We start from the raw sequence: 26,554 nt of genomic DNA on the forward strand, positions 1-26,554 counted from the left end.
TGAGTCTAAAATATTGACAGGGTTTCCGTTTATAGGCCACGGAAACCCCGACAATAATTTAGAATCACTCTGTATATTGCTATGACATTACATATTACATCAATCCCTTGCCAAGACGTCGGAATTTTCCTGAAGATGGCAGTGGCTATCAAGGCGAAGAGCTGGTAGAAATGACGAGAATCGAGGCTGTGGGTAGTACTAATGAAATCCAAACTCAATCACCTGTTTGTTCATAAAGCATGAAATAATATATTTTAAAAAAACTAACTCCATGTTCAGGGAATATGGTAACTAAACCATATTAAATGCCGTGAAATTTTAACGGTCATGTGGCAGTGAACACGAAGATTATTCTGCTCGGGGGTGCAATGCCGTGTAACTTTGGCAGAAAGTTACTAACATTTCGGAGCAACTTCTGCCTCCATCTTACCCTGTCTATAAGAATAGACGATTGAAGCATTAAGTTGTTCCGAAACGTCAGTTATTTTCTACCAAATTACAAAGCGTCACACCGCACAACAGAATAATCTAAATGAATTTATCTGTTTCCTTACTTTATGACACTACTATACCGGAGCCCATATTGATGCCCAGGGAATAAAGACAAAGTTCTTCCCTCGCTTTCCTTCCGTGTTTACACAAATTAAAAACCGCCGTTAGAGAAACTGATTATAAACGTAAAAGTGGGAATACTTGAGATCTGCGGCGGGCAAGAGACTCCTCTACACCAAAACGGATCGTGTTCTAAAAGGTTATATATATATATATATATGGCTTGCGGGGAAGGAGCTATGTGTCTCCATACATTCATTCATCAATGGCTCTATATTCTTGAGGGGCGGGCGCTTTTTCACTTTTGTAATGCTACACACAGTCAGTAGGACTCCTTGGACGGGGGATCAGCCCATCGCAATGCCGCTACCTACATATAGAACAGCTCCAATGAGGAATGAACGCATAGAGACATCCATGCCTCGAGTGGGATTCGAACCCACGACCCCAGTGTTGGAGCAGGCGAAGACTGTTGCTGCTTCAGTCCGCGCGGCCACCGTGACCGGCGCTGTGTCTCATGGCCGTGCATATCCCTGGTGTGCTACGGACGAGTATGCACTTGAGGTATCCTGCAGATATCAGATTAAATTTCCCAGCACGATTTTACTGACTTGATCTCTAAGTACATGAACAACTTCCGGGTTACCTGTTTAGAAGAGAAAAACGCTTTTACCGGATGTTCATTAACTGAGTCACATTCCATGATAAATACTAAATGCACGTCACACGTCGCCATCAACATTGTATCAGTACTCAAAGAAAAAAAATAACTCACAGAAACGAAGGAATTCTCGGTCGTTCATGCCCTACGTACGTGGTACCGCTGACAGATAATTCGTTGCTACAGCAACCTAAAGTAGAGTCATTTCGCAGCTTTCATAAAGCTGGCCACAAAATTTTCTCTTTTCCTAACATCATGGTTACTTCTGGTCTGTAACGAGAGTCCGGTCGCACCGCTCTGTGGACGCTTCCGGTCACTGACAGCTTCCACTGGCGGAAAGGCTCACAGAATTCTACAGACCTATTAGTATGTCTCAGTTGATCATAATCATTTTCGAGAAGCTGGTTGTGGTTGAGACAGTCCAGGCATTGCCTGTCTTTTACGAGGTTCATTACCGAGTCCATACGAGCACGCTCAAGTTCAAGGCCATGTACAATATTTAGTAACAAGTTGGATGTTTATGCTGAGGAGAAGTTAGCCCTCCGCCCAACCCTGATCTGGATGATAACCCCTTGTCGGCTGTTCCTCACTGCTCAATCAAGCTATCTTCTACTACCGTCCACATGTTGAGGCCCAAGCACGCGTCACGCCGCGGTGACAAGGGACAGACTGCTATAGCATGTACCTGACGTGCGTCACGTAGTCAGTCGTTCTATTTGAGCTCCGTGCGAAATATGGGTTAAGGGTCAACAGTGCTCAAAATGACCCCAAATTCACAGCCCTCAAAACGTCTTAATGCAACTTACGAGTAAATGGAAACCAATTCAACGCTTTCCAAGATAAGGGACTTTGCTAGGCGGAAAGACACGACATTCCTGTCAGGAGAGCTCCTTTCATGCAAAGAGAGTGTGGGTCTGCTTCAACTGAGGAAGAGAATGTCTGTCCGGGCCCGGGTCCAGCCAGCATCTGTGGTGCATAAAATCAATACACATCCCAGCAGCGGCGCGGCTGCGGGCCGACACCACACTCACAGCACTCGCAGTCCTGAAAACTCTACTGCGACGCCTGTGTGAATACCTAAATAACAGACCCTACTAATAAATCAAACTAGAAGATCAAGCAAAAATTATAATCTTTCGATGAAAACATAAAAGAAGGGACACCACGAACACACGTCTCGAGACTTCGAAATAGAAAATAAATTCGGTAACTATATGGAATGAAAGTGTGTGGCACTATTTCTTGAAACATTAGGTATCACACCAAAATATCTGATTTACTGCATATTCAAACTCATCTATCTATCTATGTATCTATCTATCTGTCTATCTATGGTTTTGAGTTCATTTTGTTGGACCCTGACAATCCAGAACCTTTTGTCTTCTGGTCTGCTGTCCAAAAACATAAAAATTAGAATATAAAAAACTATAATTTTTCCTGTGGTTCTATATGAGTGTGAAACTTGGTCTCTGATATTAAGGGAGGAACATAGACTGAGAGTGTTTGAGAACAGGGTGTTGAGAATATTTGGACAGAAGAGGGATGAAGTGACAGGAGGTTCGAGAAAACTGCATAATGAGGAGCTTCATAGCTTTTACTCTTCTCCAAGTATAATTAGAACGATCAAGTCAATGAGGACATGTAGCACGAATGGGAGAGAAAAGAATGCATATAGGATATTGATGGGAAAGCCAGAAGGAAAGGGACCACTGGGAAGACCAATGCGTATGTGGGTCGACAATATTAAATGGATCTTAGGGAGATAGGATGGGAAGGTATGGATTGAATTGATCTAGCTTAGAATAGGGACCAGTGAAGGGCTCTTGTAAACAACGTAATGAACCTTCGGGTTCCATAAAATGCTGGGAAATTCTTGAGTAGCTGCAGATTTGGCTTCTCCTCAAGAAGGGCTCAGCTCCACAAGTAAGTACCTTGTATAACGTGGAGAGTGCGTCGGGGTGTCCTTTGTAATAAGATCTACGAATGTCTGCAAATTATTTCAGAACTCGTACAAGCAGCATCGAGATGAGCAGATCAGAAGCAATCGAATCAGATGCCCCAGAGGGGGCGCAATGCGCAGTGCAGTTTATTCCAATTCGAGTTGCAGCGCGCTGATTCCTTTGAGCCGTGACCAATGTTCGCGCGCTAAACAGATGCCTATTTTTACCGAATTAGAACACAGTAAATCCTCGCTAATCCAGAATATTTGGAAGGGGGAGAAGTCATCGGGATTAAACGATAATCCAGATTAGTGAAGCGGAACACGACGAAATCGTGGACTAGCCATACTAATCCAGTTATTCGTAACCTTGCCGGGCTGTCTGTGGCCATGCATTAGTGCCGTGCTACAGATGACGCGTTCGTAAATACTTTGAGGGTTTGTTACGTTTCAGTCTTAGGATTCATTGTGTTAGCAAAGGGAATACCGGGAACTGTTCCCCGGTCTTCCTGTCAGTACATTGCAACGATTATATCCGTCAGTATCAGTCAACAGGCTTTCCGTTCAAGACTGTACTAACTTGGAGTTCAAAAATTCGTCGTAAAAACAACATCCTCCTCTCAATCCATTCCAGCCCAATCACACCTCCAAACATCTTCTGTCGTAAGCAGGCACACAGGCCATTAAACCGCACAGCACTTTGTCACGGCCCTTTTTCATGTCAACTCTTCATTCGTACGTACCTCGTAATAGTGAAGAGGTAGTTTATGTGTCACCACCTCGGAGATGACGTAAGCGATGCAGATGACCACCAGCAGCTTGGCGTAGATGAAGCTCATGATGATGAACAACGACGTCCTGCAACATAAACATAAATGCAAAGCGTTGACAGTATGCTCCAGTAGCATAACTGGCAGGTGGCAGCTATGCGCTGCGAAGACGGATTGTCGTTGTACTCTGGCTAAGCGGTGAGTAGTGGAAGGTTGCAGGGCTCACAGGGGTCAAAAATTTGTGCAGGTCTACGTGGTTAAGTGGGGTTCTGAGGTTCGCGTAAACCAGGTTACACTCGGTCCATGTGGACCGAATTCGAATTAACTAAAGAAATTTCATGCAGGTCTCGGCCTCCTCCTCCCCGCAAGCACAACGTTTCACTGAAATCCGTGAAATACTTCTATAGACGGACAAGAACACGGTCTCCCCATTAAGGTTCGGCCACACAGAGTGCTATACGAACAGAAAAATATCTCCATTTATTGCCAATATGACTGGCCACACAGACTTCCGTATGCTACGTACGCTATGTTCCCTATGTTACCTGCGTCGCAGAGTGTACACAGCGTACGTAGCGTACGTAGCGAACATAGCGTAGCGCTCTGTGTGGCCGAACGTTTACACGTTAATTTAACGCAATTCGTACAAGGGGGATTTCATACAAGTTGTGCTGACATGTCACAACACGAAACAAATGCTGCTGCAATAGGAGCTGACAATCGGTATGCAGCAACAGACTAAGGGATGGCCGACCGATGACCTGGGGTCCGATTCCTGGCAGCGGTAAGAGATTATTCTCCTCTCCGTAGCGTCCAGCCCTGCTCAAGGGCCTACCATGCTACCTATCCACTGAGTACCAGGGACTCTTTCGCGGGGGAAAAGTAGCCGGAATTTGAAGCTAACTACTCACTTCTATCGCTTGTCAGGGTTACAGATTTGACTGTCACAACATGATACTGGGCCGTGCATCGATTCCAGTTTCCATAACCATTTTCTCTTACATTAGTCTTAATATTTCATTCCCCGCCCCTCTCTATCAAGGGGTTTGCCCATCAGCAGTCTGTGTTTACTTCTGTTCTCCCTTCCATACTGCACGTTCCGATGAGTCTAGGAGTCTATATCTCTGAACTAAGAGACTCAGGTGACATGACAAAAACAACGAAATTCTTCACTGATGTAACTGCGACAGTTTCCTCTCCAAGCAGCTGAGGTTCCTATCTTCGTTGTCTTTAAATCCGCCACGACCCTGAAGTTGTTGGACAAGTCTGACCACACAAAACGCCAATGAAGTGGGCTCGATAAGTCTGTCTGTTAAGCAGTATACAGTAGAAGTGTGCTAGAGACACATCTACAATCTTCGAAATATTTTACAGTAGTCACTACTCTAATAATTCTGAAATATGTAAGCCTTCAGGCTCACGCCTCTTGTCCGTCTTGTGGAACAAGAATATATGTTAAGCCAGTCAGTGAATCATAAAGAGGACATCCAGTTTCCAAGTTGAGAGAATATCATGGCCACTTCATATTCGGGACATTGCGAGTTTGAATCTTGTCCGGAAGACTGCCTACCCTGACTGAGCTGTTTCGTGATTTCCTTCGTTTCCTACAAGCAAATGTCCTAATCATATCTCACTTTAGGATATCAATACTTCCTTCTATACCTTCGCAATTCACAGTTCACTTTCTATCAATCGACTTTTTCTGTTCTGAGCTACTGAACAAACTGTCAAAAGTAAAATTATCCCTGTAACAAGCGCATACTGTTGTGAGACGTCGAGGCTCCAACATTTTATGGACAACCGGTTCACAGATGTCGGTAAGTTTGTCAGCGTTACGTTCCGGCCGCCCTTTACCATCAGGAAGATTCATCGTAATCATTTCTGTTAGAGGCTGAGCCGACACTCGGGCCACAGTGCGGCTGGAAGGGTTAGGTCAATTGAAAAAAAAATCCAATGTCTCACCGAACTATGTTACAGCGTGCCCATAATAATATTAATGATAATAGTGTATACTCCTTACTCAGTATTATTCGGATGATCAAGTCGCGGGGGATGAGATGGGTAGGATATTTGGCACAAACTTGTGAGACAGAGTTTTGTCCGAAATACCTGAAGGAAATATCCCGCTTGGAATATCTAGGCTAACTGGGACGATAATATTAAAATGGATCTTAGGTAAATGAGGTGGAAGGTTGTGAACTGGATTCATCTGGCTCGAGGGCGGTTCCATACAGGCTCATATGAACACAGAAATGAATCTTAGAATTTGCGAAAAAGAGTAACTGAGCGACTGTTAGTTTCTCAAGAGGAATCTGCTTCACGGAATTAGTTCATTGAGTACAAGAGCGTTCCGGAGGAGAATACGTGGAAGTTACGCTACCCGGAATTACGCAATGATGAACTTCGAGATTTATGCACGTCACTCATCATGGTTAAAGTCAAATGTATTTGGACAGTTACGATGGACAGGGAGTGTAGCTAGGATGAGGATATCAAGTAATGCATATCGAATTTGGGACAACATTAAGATGAAGCTTATGGCTGCAGATCGTTAGGACCAAATCTGAATGGAATTGGATACATGCCAGGTCCGATAACCATCTTCTGAACACGCGCTGCTGCGTCATGTCCAACTAGCAAACAGTTCTATGGGCGTATAGCCCATAAGAGCTGTGTGCAGTCAAGATGCGACCTCCCCCACCCCCTGTTGTGGAACTCAAGTTTACATTTACGAGAGAGCGCAATTACTTGTGGGAAGATTGCGGGTAGAAACTTGGGGCCCTCTGGTCAGTAACGCAACCCAACCTTGACGATTCACTGTGGTTCCATCCATTTCACTTCACTGAAGTCTAAATTGATGAATTTTAAATCAGGAGTGTTGCACGAGAAGCATGCAATAACAAACTTTGTCCTAGGGAGCCGTCTCACCATTCTATTAAATTCAGAGGAAACCAAGAAAACCTGTGTCAAGATAGACTGAAGACTAAAATTTGTCTACGTGGCACTTAAAGATTCAGCTCCCACCTCACAGGGAACACACCGCTTCATTAGAGCAACCGGTAAATCTTCTTAGGGAAATAACGCCTTTATTCTGATAATCATATGAAGCACAGTTGTAGTCTGTGGACAAACTGCAGAATTTTAATATTAAAGTTTAAGAATGTGGGTTGTGCCTTATCTCAGGTGGTTACTCGTCGGCTTCTCAAGCTGTGGCCTGGGTTCTAGCCCAAGTCATGTGGGATTTGTGGTGGACCAAATGGCACTGTCGCAGGTTTTCTCCGAGAACTTCGGTTTCCCCTGCCAATTCTCATTTCACAGACTACTCCATAGTTATCATCATTATCATCTACTATCCGGGGCGGTGCAATAGGCCAAACAGTGGTCGACATATCAAGTGGACTCAGTCTCACACTACCCTTAGATTAAAAAAAAATGAAAAAGTAGGTATGGAGGGTTTGCCACGGCCACAGGGGGTGCCACGCCCACACGAGTGGAAGCAGCATCCGAAGGCAAATCGTGGCCAAGTAACAGGGTACCCTGAGCAAGCTGTCAGTCCGTCTATCCGGAACACAACACAGTTTCCTGTCTCGAACTCGTCCCTCTAGAAAAAGAATAGCTGTTTTGCTGATACTGTAGCTTTAAATGCTAAATAGATACATGTGTTAGGAAAGGAACTTGCCACTGCTGTCCATGCCCTTCCAACTGCATTTCGGAATTTGCCAGTTCCTTCATCATGTGAGCATGAAAAGAATTTTTTTGTTTCTATTCCAATTAAATACGCTGCCAGAATTTAAGATAATATAGAATAATAAATTGAAAAATTTTGAAAGGAACAGTTCGTGGTATTTGCTTGGAAGGGCTGAGGAAATCCATGGGATATCCCCCGTCTGGGTGAGCAGGGTCCCGTCCGAGATTCTAACCGGACAACTCCCGAGTATATGGTCCAACTCGTTATCGGTTGTGCTAACTTGCTGGATAGGCTAGAAGAAAGAAAGGCCATTCCGCTGTGTCCCTAGTCTAGGCCATTTTCTAACCGTGGTTCCGCCTAGAGTCGTTGGGATCCCACGGACTGGACTGCCCTTCATCTTGTTTTCTTCCAATAATAAAGCAAACGCAGCCAATCCCCGAAACGTGGAGATTCCTTTTTTGTTGACTCGGGCGATACAAATGTCCCAAATATTTTAGTCTGTCTGTTACGAAACCCGAAGGCTCATTACCTTTACCGCGAAACCTACAAAACAATACAACATCGGAGTGTAACTGGTCCGCTGAGCAGATCGGCACAGCGGTGACAGTCCAGACTAGTATAGGGGAAACGCTCGCTACAAATTTCGGCAAGGACACTGGCTCTCATAAGTGAGGGTTTTCGTGTTTTTCTTCAGCCCCGTGAGGAAAATGTAGGGATAGTTCCTCGATTTGGACACGACCGCCTCCTACCGAATCCTTCGCATTCATCGTTCATCGGTCATCCTACCATTCGGCACTATATATTGTTTACAGAGCGGGAGCATCGTAAGAGAAACCGTTCTTTCTGTGCAACAAATTTAAAGCCAACGATTCTGCAGACGGACACAGGGGTTGCGAGAAGCTGACGTATCCTGCTGGTCTGGTGAGACCCAAGCCATTACAATCCTTGTCTACCATACGACGCTTTTCCACGTGTTTCCGTTACCTAGTCAGAGGCTGCGGCCGCACTTTCTTCAGTTCCATCTCCTTGTTGGTCACATTGTTCTTCTCCGCCGTGACGTCACTTCCGCCGTGAGCCCTGGATACCGGAAGTGTGGCCATGTTGTCAACGGATTCCACCTCAACGGTGGCGACTTTCACGTCGCCCCCGCCAACCATCCCGAACGATAACTGTACGCGACTTGCCCCTTGCTCGGTAGGCAGGCCACTCTGAGCTGCTCCTTCGAGAGACTGCAGCAGAGAGATGAGGCTGCGCGCGCATCACGTCCGGGGTTCACACGGCCCGGCGCAAGGCGCGGGGTGATGTCCGAGTGACCTTGCGAGGTCACAGTGTGTTTGCATGCTCACAGGTGTGTCTTGATGTGCCATAGTATTCGTTTCTCACGCTTTTAACACCGATATAAATATTCTCTTTTACGCAAAGTTTGCTCTTGTTCGGTTTTAATTCCATTTTTCTATAATTAACGTAAGTTAGTTTAATCCGCTGCGCAATCCATAATCGTCCCCGTCAACACAGCCAGTAAAAAAATTGTATGAACTTTATACACAATAACATTATGCATATTCTAGCATTAACTCTCTGAAGTTGAAATTAAAATAAACAGTACTTTAAAATTAGATCCTATTTCACAGAAAACAAATTGCGTGTTCATTACAAAGAACAGTCGGTTAATGACATTCACTGAAAAAAAATAGCTCTTTTGTCTGGGAGTCATACAGTACATATAAATACATTATTTGGGCAAAATGCAGCACATTTCATTGTGAAAGCAGATAGTAAAAGAGGTAAAGCTATCCCTGCAACAGGCCGTGAAGGCCCATAGGTTTGTGAGACGTCGAGGCACCCACACTTTCTGGACAATCGACTCAGAGATGGCGATGAGGTTGTCAGCCTTACGCACCGGACACCCTTTACCCCCAGGAAGATTCCTTCTACTCATTTCTGTTAGAGACTGAGTCGACCCTAGGGCCACAGTGAGGCTGGAAGGATTAGGTCGATTGAGAAATCCATTTACCTAATCGGGAATCGAGCCTTGCAGCTTGTAGCATAGTGCCTCAGCCAACTACCGACACCGCATGCCCCTAATAATAATAATAATAATAATAATAATAATAATAATAATGCAAGAAATACAACAATTAATACACCAGAGCTGACTTTAAGATCATTTACGTATGATCCCGGCACATACGTCTAGCGAGTGACTTGGATTTCAGTTATGTATTATCGAAATAAGACATAACAGCCGGGATCTGTAGGTCTGGAAGTCTGTGACCTTTGTGAGTGCTGTTTCACTCTTCTCGGTGCAATTTCCAGATAAGAAATACACCTTCCTTGGTTGCCTTAAATGAAATGTGTGACGAAACCGACCGTCCATTCTTCTGGGGGAATAAACATGCATAAAGTAAAAGGGACAAGTGTGACACTTCCACGAATGAGTCTTTCGATCCCGTTGGGCTAGCTCTCCGGTTACTCCAGTCCTAGGGCCAAACGTCGCGGCTGAATAGACAGGATTCCTGCCTTTTGAGATCCAGGGTTAAAACCTCGCCTCGGAGACCCGTTATCCTGAGATATTTCGTGATTTTCCTCTAACCCATTATTTACTAATCATCCTGTTATTCGAAACTACGCAGCCTGAGCGACAGACAGCGTCGTTAAATGGGCAATGGGGCAGAAACCCATATAACCCCATATCTACTTACAAGTAGAAGTTGAATTTTGTAACACTGTCTTGCTGACATTTGTGGAATCATTTGTTTCTGTAATTACCCGAGCCTTAGGATACCACTCTTCATTCTCTAGTTAATTAAGTCAACTGACCACAGCAGTGTATTCTGTGTGGTCTCTGAAAGGCCACAGGTCTGTACACAGACATATTACAACCGAATTTGCTTTTGAAACGACGCGTCTTCTACAGTTACTCATTTCGCCAAGCTTTTATATTGCACTCCAGAGAAAGGTAAGTATATGTCTTATCGCCAAAGATGCCAAATATATCCTTATAAAATGTAACAAAGACAAGATAATGCACGCAATACGCAATATACGCAATTGAACTGCCTTCTAAATTTTATGTTTGTGACAGAACTCAGTTTTCTTTCTGTTTCAAGATAATGGCATATCTTTACACAACAAATGATATTGAAACGAATGCGTACTTGTGCTGCGAGTTTTATTTCCAGGCGCTATTTCCAGTGCGACACAAAACAAACCAGGATCCGACGCGCGCCCGAGTACCAGAAGGGTGAGACCCACTGCTCTGGAATCTTGAGCGGAGACTGTACATTGCACGAAGGTCTCTGAACCGCCCGGCGTCCATCAACGTCCACGTTTTTGCACTGAATAATAAGCCTACTTGAATCGCGTGCCGCATCCCGGACTCTTAGCCACCTGCTCCTTACCGCGGAAGCTCGGGTTCAGTCCCAGGGCTCTTCATATGGGACTCGTGGAGGACAAAGTGGCCCTGGGGCAGGTTCTCCTGTAAGCACTTCAGTCTTGCCCATCCAGTGGCCATCCTTCCAATGCTCTGTACCCATGTATCTTCAGGGACAGGCAGAGGAGGCACACTTGAGGTTGCGATATCAAGGGACTCAGTCACACCCTACTCCGAAATAGTCACTGCGCATGCGCACACTGCCGCACAAGTTGAGGGATCTAGACTATTTTGTTTTTGCATCAGTTGTGTGAACATTTCCCCCCACTCACTGCCCAGTAAAACTGAATCTGTCGAATTTTACGAGTAGATTATTTTCATTAGAGTGGTATTGCTCTTATGAAGCGCCTTTTATTTTACGAGCATATACGAGTACTAAGTGTCTGCTAAGGACTAAATGTCGAAATTCTGGACTCTACCATCTGACGTAAATTTGCACAGCGATGACTGTGTTTTCTCTAGTTTCGAAATGTATTTTTGACTCAACCGTCTTCCCCTCATCACAGTAGGCAACCGTGTGACCCAATGTAGTCCCCCCTGCTACCTCTCTTTTGGCCAGTGCTAACATATCTTGAAGTTCCACACGTAGGGCTATCGAAAGGGGGGGGGGGGTTTGGACACGAAGTAAAATAAAATCATCAATTTTTTCTCAAAATAGCTTTTGAAATGCTCTACGCGGCATGTGATACATTCAGGACCAACTTCACGCATACATATCCTCTGGACACGCACTGCCGACTTCCATTCGATAAACGTTGCGACAACCCGAGGCCACTCCTCTATGCTCGCTCGTAACAGTTCCGTAGAGTCAGAGAACACTTCGCAATAACCCTTTGGGTCTGATTCAGTCCGGTACACAGGCGCGCACTGCCTTGTATACATCACGTGACATGTGGTATTCGAGGTTCTCACAGCAGTGGTCATGAAGAATAACATCTTCTGGCATTAACGTTGTGTAGTCAGTTGGAAGTTACTGCCTTCTTCTTCAGGAACGAATAAGCCGGTTTGCCACCTTTTTCACGCTGATTTCTTGCTTATTCTTCGGCCTGGAGATGGAGGCGATGTTCCTTCGAAACGTCGGTTGACTTTTAACGGACTAGACGGCGTAATATCCAAATAAGAGACAATATTGTAAAAATGGTTGTCCTCATATAATGAATTCTATCTCCATGCTGCGATTGTTGTGCCATGCAAAAACAAGGAACAGACAAATAAATGACTACGCCATGCATTCCGGGAGCAGCAGCTGGTTCAGTGTTAGAGCGGCTTGGGCAACTATGGTAAAAGTTAGATCAACAGAAGGTTCGGTGATCCGGCCGAGAGCCAACCAGACAGGTCCCGACTGACTGTAGGTCGAAGCCATTAATGCAGACACCACCTGGTCGTTTCTTCGCGTGTCATTTGATCTGTGCTTGCAACAGCACTGACATAATAACTAGCGTTTCCTACGCAACGCGCAGTTAGAAATAACTACTGTGTAGCAACCCTTCACAAGCTGAAGCTTATCTGGGTAACATTTAAATATTCAGTTCGTACCTCACAGGAAAACATCACGTCTCCGCTGCAAAGCACAGCCGGTTAGCACTGCTTGGAGAAACAGTAGCTGCTTATTGTGAGAACCATACGAAACATACAAACACACAATGTGCACAGAATGCAGAGTATGTTAAAGTGGGTGGTACATATAGTAAACAGTGTACCTTGCATGGTTTGGCATACAGCGCCAACAACTGTTAAACGACAATGAACCGCGCACTTAGGTCTGTGCCGTTGCTCCAGCTGCAGCGCTCTATTGATCCCCCTTCACGATTTGGGGTTGACACACTCTATTGGGGTGCGTGACCTCAAGTGAGGTCACTTACACTCGCAGGGACGGAACTTCGATACCATACAAAGAATAAAGGCGTACAGTTCAATTGACATAAAGTGGCTGGCATTTAAACCGAGTTTGAGCAGTGGCGGTTAGTGGCCTCAATAGATGATGCGGCTAAAGTACACACTGATATAGTGGCTTACAATTTCTTGTATGGTGTCGATGGTTATGATGTTAACATTATTGATAAAGGTAATAATAACCTTTATTTAAGGGCTGTTTTAAAATTGAACTAATCGGTCTTGTTAGCCGTGTCAGTATCACCCTTATTAAATGGCACGTTTCAAAGTAATTCATGAAAATTTGTGTGAAATAACAAATTCGTTTAATATCATCTATTTATAAAGAAACTTCCCCCTTTGAGTCTTCTGTGATGCAAACAACTCTTAATACTTTGTGGTTGAATTTTGGAGTGTCTGTAAAAAAACCTTTGTGGATACAGAGAACAGCCAAAGTGATATGGCCTTCTTGCCCCAAGGACTTCCTCATGTAGGTCATCACTATTGTTTAACAGTTCTACAGCAGCTTTCTGGCTCTGCAGTCGACACTGGTGCTGTTTTCTTTTTTAGCTTCTTGGGGGTGGGGTGAGACTGAGTCCACTTGGTACATCAACCACTAACTGGCCTATTGTACCAGCCCTGGAAGATAGATGATGTGTGTGAAACAGTCGGTGGAATGATAATTGGCAGCGGAAAACTGAGTGCTCAGAAAATACCTGCCCCAGTGCCATTTTGTCCACCATAAATCCCACATGTCCTTACTTGGGCTCGTACCAAGGCTGCCGGAGACTAACAGCCTGAGCTATGGCATGGCCAACTGTTGCTGTTACAAATATTTCCACTAGTTTGTGAATTTCTAAGAGGATGTTTTCCAGAATGCTTTCATTCACTAAATTCCAAGGGCAAAAACGGATTTTATGTTTGGCAAACGTGTCATTTGTTTCAACTACTCTTAATTAAATCTCTGATTTATCTTTTGAAAACACAGGATGTTCCTCCACAGTGGTACTCATGAGTTTGCTAGGAAAACGTTCTTTGTGACCCTTGAATAGCTGTGGTAAGGCCAGAGTGAAGGGCAATGTCTTGTTTGTATCAGTATTACACCTCATGATATACTTAACTTCAGCATTTATGTTGTGATCTTTACTCGCACGTTTTGTTGAAGTTTCTGCATTCATCATTACGGACTGGGTCGTGAGAGTCGAGGCTCCCACGTTTTCCAGACAATCAGCACACAGATGGCGGTAAGGTTGTCAGCCTTATGTGCTGGATGTCGTTTTCCCTCAGGAAGGCTCCTGGTATTCACTTCTGTTGGTGGCTGAGTAGACCCAAGGGCCACAGTGTGACTGGAGGAATTAGGTCAATCGAAAAATCCAAAGGCCTCACATCAGGAATTGAACACGTGACCTTCTGGCTTGTTGAATAATGTGTGTCCCCCCACCTGTTATTCACTAATCCAAATAAAATCACTAAAATCGTCAATAAAACAAAATTAAATATATTGCTCTTAACAAGACAATTTTGTACTAGAATAACATTTTCTTTAAACAGAACATATTACTCGAGGCTGGAGTAACATTCAGACTTTAGCATAATAGTAACACTCATCTGCTACTGACAGCCTTCGGTGAAATGCCCTTACCTGTATTACAGTATCTAGGCTGAGTGTTTGGTAGCCCCCAGTATGACTTTTGCATGATACTGGAAAATCACTCTCTCTGAACAAATGCACTACTGTCTTGGTTAGGATACTGTGGTGAAACTGACTTGTCCAAGCATTATTTAATACATGAGATGTTCTTTTCACCTAGCCCTGACAACAAATTTTACAGAAAGCCATTCCAGCGTTTTCCTTCTTTTCGATATCGCATGTATTAAAGTAAACTATATATTTGTGGAGTGGATTTCAAACACTGATCTGTCTATGGAACTATCTCCATTCTTTAAGTGAATGATAAATGCAATACACAAACAGGTTTTAGAAAATCAACTCTCTTTTTCTCTTCTCTCTTGTCACCAAAGGTTAAGCTCAGCTTAGCCCCAGTTACCGCTAAGGACACACTGTACTTGACTGTTAGGCTTTCACAGTTGTGAAGTGTCATACCTAGTTCATACTGCTTCCATCTTCACACTGCATGGTGGTCTCACACTACAGATGTGACAGAGATCAATAGAAGCATTTTAGAAAATCTGCTCCATACTCTTGCCAGTAGGAATAGTAGCCAAGGCTGTTAAACCTTTAAAACCCGATAATCGCTATATAGACCACCTGCTTTAATGCACTAGACCCCTGCATTCTGCCCACACTGTGTATCTGTGTGTTCTATATGGTTCTGTAAACAGCGACTTCTTCCCTAAACAGCATCAACTGGCTGGGCTTTGTAGCGGACACATAATGTTCTTCCTGTTGAAGCACAATAGATCACTGTAGGTCGCGGTGTAAGGGCTGAGAAGGCCACCCCTTATACATACATTCATTCATTCATTCATTCATTCTTCCTGTTAGGTACAGGTTAAATTTTAGAAGTTCAGAGTTTAGAAGAAATTCAGTCTTTAAAGGACTACATCGATGTGCAACTATTATGGTATGGAGTTTGAATGCAATTTCTTATTCCCATACTTTTTTGTATTAATTCCATAAATTTTGATTTCTTAATTAAATTTGTAGGTATTGTATACTGTGATACTGATGAGGAACATAACCATATCTTTGAGGAAGAAAGGACACTTCTTTCAGTAAGTATACATGAATTTATTCACAACTCTAAGGAATCTATTGTCGAATAAGTTAAAGTGAGGAAAAGAGCCCAGAATCAAGACAAACCAAAAGAAACTGAAGCTATGAGCTGTTGAGAAGAACCATGGATAGTCAGGTGAGATACAAGCATACAAGAGAGTACAGCTGCAACCAAGCACAACCTCTAACCTCCTTGAGGACACTAAATGTAATTCACAAGTCAAGTGAGGCAGTGAAGAACTAAGTACAATGTTGAATCTACTTGCTAACCACTTCATGCTGGTTCCTTACTTGGCTCATTCTTCACCCCTGAAGTTGAAGGTGACATATTCCTCCGAAACCTTGGTTGATTTTCAAGTTGCTACATGTTGTGATGAACCAGACGGCAGACTTCTACATAAACACAACTGTGAGAACCTCAAATCGTACAAATGCAGTGTTCAATTTGAAGATGTCATGCAGGCAACTACATATATAATACTGTGACATGTAGACCTATTGTTAGGCAACGACTCAGTAAACATATCCCCATGGCAATGAATATGCAGGCAACAATCAGATAACTTATGTTGCTATGCAACAGTGCTGTAAATACAACAGTAGAGGAAGTGTTTCTTATGGGTCTGCTTTGAGACCATGTAAGTAGTACAGAATAGAATTAAATCAGATAGAGAACTGAAGGAGTACAATGGAGTACAATGGAGTTCATTCAAGTTCCAGCCGAGTGTCTAGTTAGAAGAAAATGAGTGTGTGTCAAATGGTGATTTGTGAACTGTTTTAACCAGTTGTATAAACGTCCATTAAATTCGATCATCAAATTCAATATTCATCTTATTAGACACACAATTCGCTTAGTGGGGGGTGAAGTCAAACTGGGTTCACTTGGCACGGCGGCCACTGATTGGCCTATTGTAGCCTGCCCAAGGTGATTATGATGATGGAGAATTAGGTGGAATGAAGATTGGCAGGGAAAACCAAAGTACTCAGAGAAAACCCACCCTAGTGCCACTTTGTCCACCACAAATCTCACTTGACCAGACCCGGGATCAAACCCGGGCTGCTGCGGTGGGAAGCCAGCGACTAACTGCTTGAGCTATGGCGCGGCGCTATTAGACACACACACCCTGGATACGTGACAATGTTATATTCTTAGATGTGATGCTGTGTACCAACTAAAATTCACAAACATTTCAGAAAAGCATACTGCTTCTGTCATTATGGCCAAAGAGTAAGGTTGCATACAAGCAGCAACCAGAGTGTCTATTGCTTGTTTACTTGCTTAGCTTACTATTTGACCTTCAAGATGGATGCAGTAGTTCCTCTTAATAGCTGGTAAACATTTACTAAAATGCACAGATTCATATTCCAGAAGATTATTTACAGTCACCGTCATGTAAACTTAGAATCTAACAAGGAATTCTGTGGCTTGGTGCTAAACCCCTGCAACTATCATGTGAACAGTAAGGAGATAACAAAAATCAACACTTACAGTGCTCAGCTGGATTATGATTTGTGAAGAGAAGCACGGTCCCCCAGGGGACCCTGGCTTCTCAGATGTGGTGTGTCCATTCTGGTGTTGCTCTTGTTGTGAGGTGCTATTGCGACACTCGTGCATCATCCGTAGGTTGCCTGCATTTTTGATCTGTTAATGCAGTGATTTCTGAGGTGTGAAGCGCATGTGAATGTCATAATTTCCTAGTGCTGCTATGATCAGGTGGTTGTGTTGCATGATGCATTGATATAGCATTATGGCTGCACTCTCAATCTCTTCGGTTAAGGTTCTGACATCTAATGCGGTATGGATTGATGTATTTGAGGTAAATCTTTCCTCTTCAGAGATACTCTGAATAATTTTGTTCTGAATTACTTGTTTGCTTGTGGCCACATAGCCCCATGCAGGAGTTCCATACAGTACCATGGGATGGATTAGTTATCTGTATAAATGGGTTTCTAATTTCATGTTAAGTATTCAACATTTAAAGATAGAGTAGAGTGCTACAAAGCGTTACAATGCTTTATTTCCCACAGCTTATTGTGCGCTTTCAATGTCAAGCTCCTGTCAAAGCGTGTGCCCAAATATTTTCCTTCTAGCGACCACGAACTTTCTTGTTCAAATAGTTTTAGCCTGTATGTGGACACTTGCCTGGAGCCAGGATAGTGCAGTCAGTATAACGACTGACTATGGGCTGGATGACCAAGGGGTTGGAGTTTGAGTCCCGATAGGATCAAGAATTTTCTTCTCTCCACGTCATCCAGACCGGCTCTGGAGCCTACCCAGCCTCCTANGTGCGCTTTCAATGTCAAGCTCCTGTCAAAGCGTGTGCCCAAATATTTTCCTTCTAGCGACCACGAACTTTCTTGTTCAAATAGTTTTAGCCTGTATGTGGACACTTGCCTGGAGCCAGGATAGTGCAGTCAGTATAACGACTGACTACGGGCTGGATGACCAAGGGGTTGGAGTTTGAGTCCCGGTAGGATCAAGAATTTTCTCCTCTCCACGTCATCCAGACCGGCTCTGGAGCCTACCCAGCCTCCTATACAGTGGGTACTGGGGGCTCTTTCCCCAGGGATAAAGTCACATGTGTGTGATACTGACCACTCACCTCCAACTAGTGCCAAGGTCAAGAAAACTTGGGTCTATAATGGAATCTGGTATTCCAGCTGTGTGTAACTTGTAGATGAGTCCATTATCCAGATGATGATGTATGCTTTGAGCATACCAAGGAACATGGTTGCTGTTCGTTGAATTTGTCAGTAACATATTCTGTGAAGTGCAGTAGTTGTAGTGTCATATTTCTTCTTGGTAAGAAGGCAAATTGTTCATCAGGAATGTGGCATGATAATGTCAGATAGATTTGTCTATACAGTATTTTTACCATAACTCAAAACTAGATAAATGATTAGATATGCTTACAATTTTTAGGCGGTTACAATGCTAAACATGGCAGCATGATTTGAAATTAGTTCTTCCATATCTGCTTAATGTTCCTCAATCTCTGACATTGTTTGATGTTTAGCTATTGCTACTTTCCCAGTGCTTTAGTTTTTTGGAGGTGTACCAGCAGACAACATTCCATTGTAAACGTCCCGGTAACCTTGTGGTACGTGTTTTATGTGAGATCTCAAACCATTAAGTACAGTAAACCTTCGCTAATCCAGCTTAATTTGGGGGGTGAAGTCATCCGGATTAAGTGATAATCTGGATAAATGAAGCAAAAGATATCCTTAAAAAATTAAAAAAGAAACATAAATGGAATAGATTCTTGAAGTTCATCCCGTTTATTACTTGAATCTGCTTCCATAGCAGAATCCTTAATATCGTCTGCAGTGATTTATTCCTCTGTCAGAAGCTGAAATCCAGGGTCTCTTTCATCCAGCTCAAGCAAATCTTGGATATTTTCTTGCATGATTTCAGTCTCTCCAGCTGCCTTCACACAGCCTGAAGGTTTTGTTGCTCTTATCGCTCTTGCTCCTAAATCCCATGTGTCTCTTAAACTATGTACTCAGCTGTGAACAGAAATTTAATTTTTCATAATTTAATCTGAATTATCCAATATCAGATTAAATGTAACTGGATTAGCGAGTGTTTAGTGTACTGCCATTTTCTAGTTCATATATTTTGTATACTTCTCTTGCATGAATACATGGCCATACATTGTTCTTGGCTCAGATGCAACAAATGTGCAGAACCATCAAAATAAACAATCCCCATCCCTAAAACCTCTTTCCACAGCTGACCCTTCATTTGATCCACCCTTGTATACATATCAAATCTCTCTGCATATGGATGCTATCAAAAATGGAAATTTGTTTCAGGCAAAAGCTGTAACAAGAAAGCCATTCAAATCATATGTGCCTATGTGAAGGCCACTTGGTGGTCCACCACATAGCTGCTACTATAGCTACCCTTTTGGAACATAATCAGGGCATCTGAGCATGTTTAAGGTCTGTCTATATAAGATTATGGAAGCTACTACCAAGTACATTGGAAGTTGCAAGAACAAGTGTTAAATCCTGACCCACGTCAGAAATTTCTAGCATTCAACAGAGGTGTTTCAGTGTCTACACATCTAAATTCCATACAGTACATTGCTGTATATCTGTATTTTTTCTCTTCACCTTATAAGGAGATGCCCATTCAAACAAAACCAAAGATTAGATGAAATAAGTACCATCTTAAAATCAATTTTGCAACTGTGAATTAAATAAAGATAGCAGTTATAGAAATTACTAGATCATGTGCCTGTAAGCTGCCCACAACTGTGCTGTAATTTCAATTATTTTGTTATGTCTCTTGAAAGTTTCCCTGCATTAGATATGGTTAAGTTTATGCTAGATTACTTGGGGTTGTCATATGACTATTGTGTTAACTGTAAGTCTGCTATGAAGTGTTAGAGAAAATCTAGAAGAAGAAAGTTTTAGAAGTTTGTGTTCCCCACAGAATCACTATTCAGAGTCCTGTCTATAAAGGAGAAACAACTGGCAATCAGAGAGACAGAAAATAAGAGCATAAATCTGAAGCATTAGAACAAGAAATGCTGGATGATATTAGAGCACAGCTTCAATATTTGCCTTGCAAGCTTTTAAGCAACCTGGACAAGCATACAGAAATATCATAAGGGACTGCAAGGACACCATTAAAGTGACTGTAGCTTTGACCTTACAGAAACACAGCAAATTTTCAAATGGACATGTGACCACACAAAAACACTGAAGTACAGAAATTCACATGTTATACAAAACATTTCACTCCATGATATAAAAGCTGGTGTTCCCTGAGTGCCAGGATGATTATAGGTCCCATGCTTTATTCAGATGACATTAATTTTGTGAGACATATGAAAGGGAGTACCTGCTGCAAGCAGGCCAATAACCTTCATTCTGTGTTGTTGCTGTGGTGTGAGCTGATGAGATATGAAAGGCAACAACTTTTTCAGTGAGTTTTCAAGCCTCCCTGTATTAACACTTAGTTATACATTCTGGTTTGCCTAGAATTTCATGCACATTTACCAGACCACATGTCATCATATCGCATAAATAGTACTTTTCATGCTCACTGTTGCTAAAACCTCAAATCCAACTTACTATGGAGCGAAAATTCTTTGTTTTGTATATCAGTGCCAAGCCCTTCCATTGCAGCTGCAAGAAAATATTGCCCTTTCTATGGTTGCAAACAAACGGTTTTATGGCAGCTGAGATACAAAGTGCATTCAGTTTTCTCTGAGTTCATAGTGAATCTGAATACTGGAGTTTTATTCATCATACACGTACAATGGCAATGAAACATAGAGGGGAAGATGATGAAATTTAAAGGAAACTGAAGTGCAAGAAATGTGATGTTGGACTGTGCATGAAGCCGATGTCGCCGGCTTCCCACCGCGATGGTCCGGGTTCAATCCCGGGTCTGGTCAAGTGGGATTTGTGGTGGACAAAGTGGCGCTTGGGCGGGTTTTCTCCGAGTACTTCGGTTTCCCCTGCTAATTTTCATTCCACCAAATTCCATCATCATAATCACCTGGGGCAGGCTACAATAGGCCAATCAGTGGCCGCCGTGTCGAGTGGACCCAGTTGGACTGCACCCCCCAACACCCCTAAGCGAATTAATTATAATGATGATGTATCCATCTGTGTAGCTGTAAGATTGTGATACACACTCAAAGGTGTCTTAGACAAACAGCATTACTACACAATGGATTATACAGTCTCTCTGATTCATTATCATGTATCCTAAATATTAGATATTGAGATACGTTAGTCTACCAGTGTCACCAGTAGATGAAGAGCAGTATACTGATGCTAAGCATAACCAAGTGTGTGTGACAATTTGCTTGCCATTTTCATTAGTAAGAAATGATTTCTGATGCACTTACTTTGCATTTTTGGGTAGAAAAGGCTCCTCATTGAAGTCATCAGAGAGGTGTTGTCTGGTGCAGTGGTGTGTTGGTGAGGTGTGGGAGCCATAACCTCCAGGGTTGAGCTACAACACAAGAACGCCACAGTTAACACAAGCCTCACTCCACACACACACAATGCATCTCTGCACACAGTTACCTGCTCATTAGAGAGAAATGGGTCAGAATGAGTGCTAACATTGTGATAAATGTGTCACAGAAAGTAGTGTGCCAGCTAAAGGGTAACAGGCCATGGAGGCTCATAGGTTTGTGAGATGTAGAGGTTCCCACATTTTATAGACAACTGGCTCACAGATGGCAGTGAGGTTGTCAGCTTTATGCATCAGCTGCCCTTTAACCCCAGGACCATAGTGTGACTGGGAGGATTAAAAATAAAAGTAAGTAAAGGTATCCCTGTAACAGGCTGTGGAGGCCTATAGGGTTGTGAGACATTGAGGTTCCCACATCTTCTGGACAATCGGCTCATAGATGGCGGCAAGGTTGTCAGCCCTACGTGCCAGCTGCCCTTTATCCCAAGAATATTCCTGGTACTCATTTCTGTTAGAGGCTGATTTGACCCTATCGGACTTGAACCCATGACCTTCCAGCTTGTAGCATAGTGCCTCAACCAGCTACGCTATAGCATGCCCCCCGACTGGGATGATTAGATCAATTAAAAAGAAAAATTACCTCATCAGGATTTGAACCTGCAAACCTTCCAGCTTGTAGTATAGTGTCTCAACCGACTATGCCTACCACATATCAACCCGGAGTGATCCAGTGAGAGCGTAAATATCATGTTCTGGGAGGCATAGTTTACTGACAGTTTTATGATGAGAAATGTTCAACACAGTTGTTATTAGAAATATTATACTGTAGTGTCATATTGTAAGATAATGTTTATTATTTTCAATCCACACAATTCTGGTATAAACACACCCTGCATTGCATGTATTACATGTTTCGGCCTATTGCAGCCATCATCAGGTATACAGAGCTTTTACAAACCCCTTTCCTTCTATATACACTGGCCAGTATATACACATTGGACTGCCTTTGTGGTCTAGTGGTCAGAGTTCCTGGCTACAGACGCAGAGGTCTGGGTCCGCTCAGGCTCGTGATGATAATTGAGGAGCTATTTCAAGGAAATAGTGTCTCCGGTCTATAAAAGCGAAATTAACGGCCATGGGGAATCATTGCACTGACCATGCAACACCCTCTATCCACAAAAGTTGGCACTAAACTTCGACAACAAGCGGCGGTCATTCGGTCGGTATAGTTCGCTTGAATATAATAATGCATTATTGTAATTAGAAATACTATGTAGTGAGAACTGTTAGACTGAGATGTGTAAGTGAAGAGTGCAACAATAGGAACACAATTTGCACCGAGAATTGGAAATAGCACCATAATGAGATCCACTGTTACACTGACAAACGCGACAGTGACAACTGTGACAGTGCAAATTGTATTGTTGCAGCAAGGGTCATACCTTGACAACTGTGCCCACTGTGGGGTCACCATGAATTTCAAGCACGTCTTTGTCCATTCCTTCCAGTAATTGTTGTTCTGGGTTCGAACCTTGACTACTGAGCAATCGTTCTTTCATCTCATGGATATACGGACAGCGCTGCATTCCGTCTGTTTCCTGAAACACACGGATAAAGGCATTCTTAACAGCAACTGGCTAGCTCCACAGGTCAGACAAATGCTTGAGAAGTGCGAGTTAGGAACAGGGACAGATATGGAAGGGAGCTGTCAAGGTGTACTTCAAGCTGCCAACTCAGTATCTATACTTACAATTCCATAAGCATTTTTTTGGTAACTGAAGCTGTGAGTAAGCAAAAGCATCTACAGAGGATTGCAGCCATTCAGTCAAAAGAAAAGATAGCTCTGATGTTGGAGAAAAATAAATGCTTCATGACTAGAGCAGCAGAAGTTAGAGAACTATGTTATATATTTATGTTGTACAAAGAGGAAATTGGAATATATACATGTGAAAGTTTAGTAATATTGTGTCCAAGTGATGAAGTCTGAAAAATAAATGGTACTATAGATTTACATTCTCAGAACTCTTGTATCAGTATGTAATAAATCAAAAGACATGAAGATTTTGTAGAGCCTACTTAACTGATCACTGGGTTATGTATATGTTGCCCTGACAGTCCCTTTAATATGTATCATGTGTGTGCTTGTGTTTGCGTGTGTTACGCTGACAATCCGATTCATATGTATGATCTGTGTGCGTGTCATTTGAAATTCCATTAAGTAATTTTGAGTCTGAACCTCGTTTTCTCAGCCCTTTAAAGTCTGCACAGTGTTAATGTCCCTGTCAACACTTTTATGAGCTTCTTCAGTTGGATGTTTGATGTAACTCCTTGGCCACAGAACCATTTCATTAATATCTTGTGCAGGATCAGTTATAGAGCAACTGTCTCCAGACAGTTCCATAATTAGCAGGAATATAATTATATGCTATTCTGGATTAGGTGTGACACTATTGCATAAATGTGCATAAATTGCTGCTTAACTAAGTAACTTCATGGCGCAGAGCCCTACTTGAGTAGCTGCATATTGTCTAGCTACTCAAGAGCGTTCATCATTTTACGGAACCCAAAAGTTCATTTCCATGTTCACAACAGCCCTCCAGTGATCCCTATCCTGAGCCAGCTCAAACCAATCCATATCACCTCATCCTATATCTCTAACATCCATTTTAATACTATGCAACCACCCATTACACTGTCTTCATAGTGGTTTCTTTCTTGCTGGCTTTCCCACCAATATTCTATATTCATTCCTCCTCACACCCATTCATGCAACATGCCCTGCCCATCTCATCCTCCTTGATTATGATCATAAGAGTACAAGTTATGAAGTTCCTTGTTGCTGTTTATTATAACAGATTTCTAAACTTCAGCCTTTGATCTGAATAATCCGCTCTCTATTCTACTCACACTCTTTAGAGTAAAGAAAGGTTTCTTTGAGCTTAGACATGGTAGTTTGTGTCCCATATTAATATATTAATTTCACTGTTGATTTCAACACTTCATTCTATACTTTATCTACATGTTTGATGTGATGCATGTGTAACCCTTATTTCCGTATTCCGTATTGAGGGGGTGGGTTTTCCCACACACTTAGACCGGTTAGTGGTCCATTGTGCATCCCCCTTTAATTTCTACTGTCTCCATACCCTACCGGTACTGGTGCTTACTATCAGCCCCTTTCTGCCAGCAAGGTTTCAACCTCCTCTGGCAGTGGTATCTGATAGTTAGTCCCTTTCTATCAGTGAGGTCGTCCCTCCTCTGGCAGTGGTAACTAAGCTCCCCCATCTACCGGAGGCATTGGAAACTACTTGAGTGGGAAATTGCCTAAATTTAGCTCAAAGGTCTCCTAGAGACATGAGGTTCTTTTACGTGCCGTAAATCTACGACACGGGACCCACGGCTTAAATTCCCTCCCAGAGGACTTGTTCCCTGAATTTTTCCGCCCTTAAAAATTCGACGACCTCCGCCAGGTATTTGAACCCGCGTACTACGAGTCATGAGGTGGGAACGTCACCTCTAGACTACGGAGGCCGCTATGTGTAACCCTTAACTATATGTACAACATACTTTAACATTAGAAAAACTCTTACATTGTTCCTAGACATTGTGTTTCTTATGACTCTCACCATGAATAGCAATTATTTTCCTAAACATATTAACCAAATGGTCTTTGTAACAGAGATGTGGTGCATTTTCTATGAGGTAAGAATTGAAATTTCATATGATATTCATTTATTTGGGCTTAATGCTCAACTTCTTTCATTTGTTCACAGAAAAGTTCACGTTGTAATCCATCTCTTTCACTTCCCCACCGTCTATCAATCATACCTCCAGCAGAAGGATGTGTGGGCACTGCTTAGAAACCTTCAAAGCAAGATAGTATTTCTACCCCAACCCAACCCCAAAACTCTGGTGTCTCTCCCTAATCTCCCAATTTTCTTCTTTACATAAGGGTTAATGAAATACAAGGGCACACTCTCTGCAGTCTAAATTCTGCTTAACAGTGACACTGTCAAACACAGAAGTAAACCTGCAACAATCCAATGGAGGCTGCAATACAGCACAGAGTACATTCAGAAACTTTCACTGAAGGCAAAGAAAGGAGATGGTACAGTTGTCTGGTAAAGGACATGTAAACATACACTCTTGTTTAACTCTAGTGTTGACAATTATACCAAGGGAAGAATCTGAATCAATAACAGCTTTACAAGGAGGGTTGAGGTAATATTTCATGCATTCTTATGTCAAGAGCCTCTGCTGAGGAAGGTGGCTCAGGTTTGTAGTTAGGAGGTGCCAAGACACTGACTACTCTGACAAGGCTATTTCGTGGATTTTCTCAGTTCATCCCAGGATAATACAATAAATTATACACTACAACTGCCTCTTCTCACATCCTTTCCAAGCCGTAATTCACCAATCATCACATCAGTTACTCACAGCATCATTTAATAAACTATACACAGGGAAGTAAACAAATCTGTGACATTTGGGTTCTCAGAGCAAGGACTGTGATGTCTTCTGGGACACAACCCCATGTGGTCAGGTAAAAATTTAGCGACATTTTGGAGGAAGGTCCTGGGTCAAAGGATAAGGCCGGTTTGCTTGGCTTACTTTTTGATCTTGGAAACGGATGCAGCGCGTTTCACTGAAACGCCTTTAAACATATGCCAGACTACATGGCGTCACATTCCAGATGGCAGAACTAAACTCAACCCTCTGCATTCCAATCTTCGATATTACTATGAAACAATTGGCCATTTAAATGCTAATCCTTAATGTAAACATACATGCCATTTTTGCATGAGAAGCAGGGGGAATGCTGTAAGAATCCAGGCTGACAGCAGCGGCAGCAGGGGAGAATCTCCATGACACACCTCTGGTCAAATATAACGACGTAAAATGGCGCCGAAACACCAACAAAGGCTTGAAAAATGAAGTACCGGTGAGGCCGCTCAATATTG

At 42.8% G+C, this 26,554-nt stretch overlaps 1 protein-coding gene across 5 annotated transcripts in view; it reads right to left on the reverse strand.

Moving 5' to 3' along the window:
* LOC111863752 (proton channel OtopLc) overlaps positions 1-26,554 on the reverse strand; it is an 82,088-nt gene that overhangs the window by 44,837 nt on the left and 10,697 nt on the right. For 3 of the 5 annotated variants that reach the window (XM_023850366.2, XM_023850365.2, XM_023850367.2), the window contains exons 2-4: positions 23,036-23,191; positions 21,523-21,629; positions 3,896-4,010 (exon numbers count right to left, since the gene is read on the reverse strand). In XM_023850366.2, coding sequence (XP_023706134.1) covers positions 3,896-4,010; positions 21,523-21,629; positions 23,036-23,179 — 366 coding nt within the window. In that variant the 5' untranslated portion in view covers positions 23,180-23,191. Of the gene's footprint in view, positions 1-3,895; positions 4,011-8,594; positions 8,810-21,522; positions 21,630-23,035; positions 23,192-26,554 lie in introns of those variants that run through there. The other 2 variants (XM_023850370.2, XM_023850369.2) reach the window with 1 other exon arrangement.

The sequence above is a fragment of the Cryptotermes secundus genome, unplaced genomic scaffold (genome assembly GCF_002891405.2).
Source record: "Cryptotermes secundus unplaced genomic scaffold, Csec_1.0 scaffold572, whole genome shotgun sequence".
Taxonomy (NCBI): Eukaryota; Metazoa; Arthropoda; class Insecta; order Blattodea; family Kalotermitidae; genus Cryptotermes; species Cryptotermes secundus.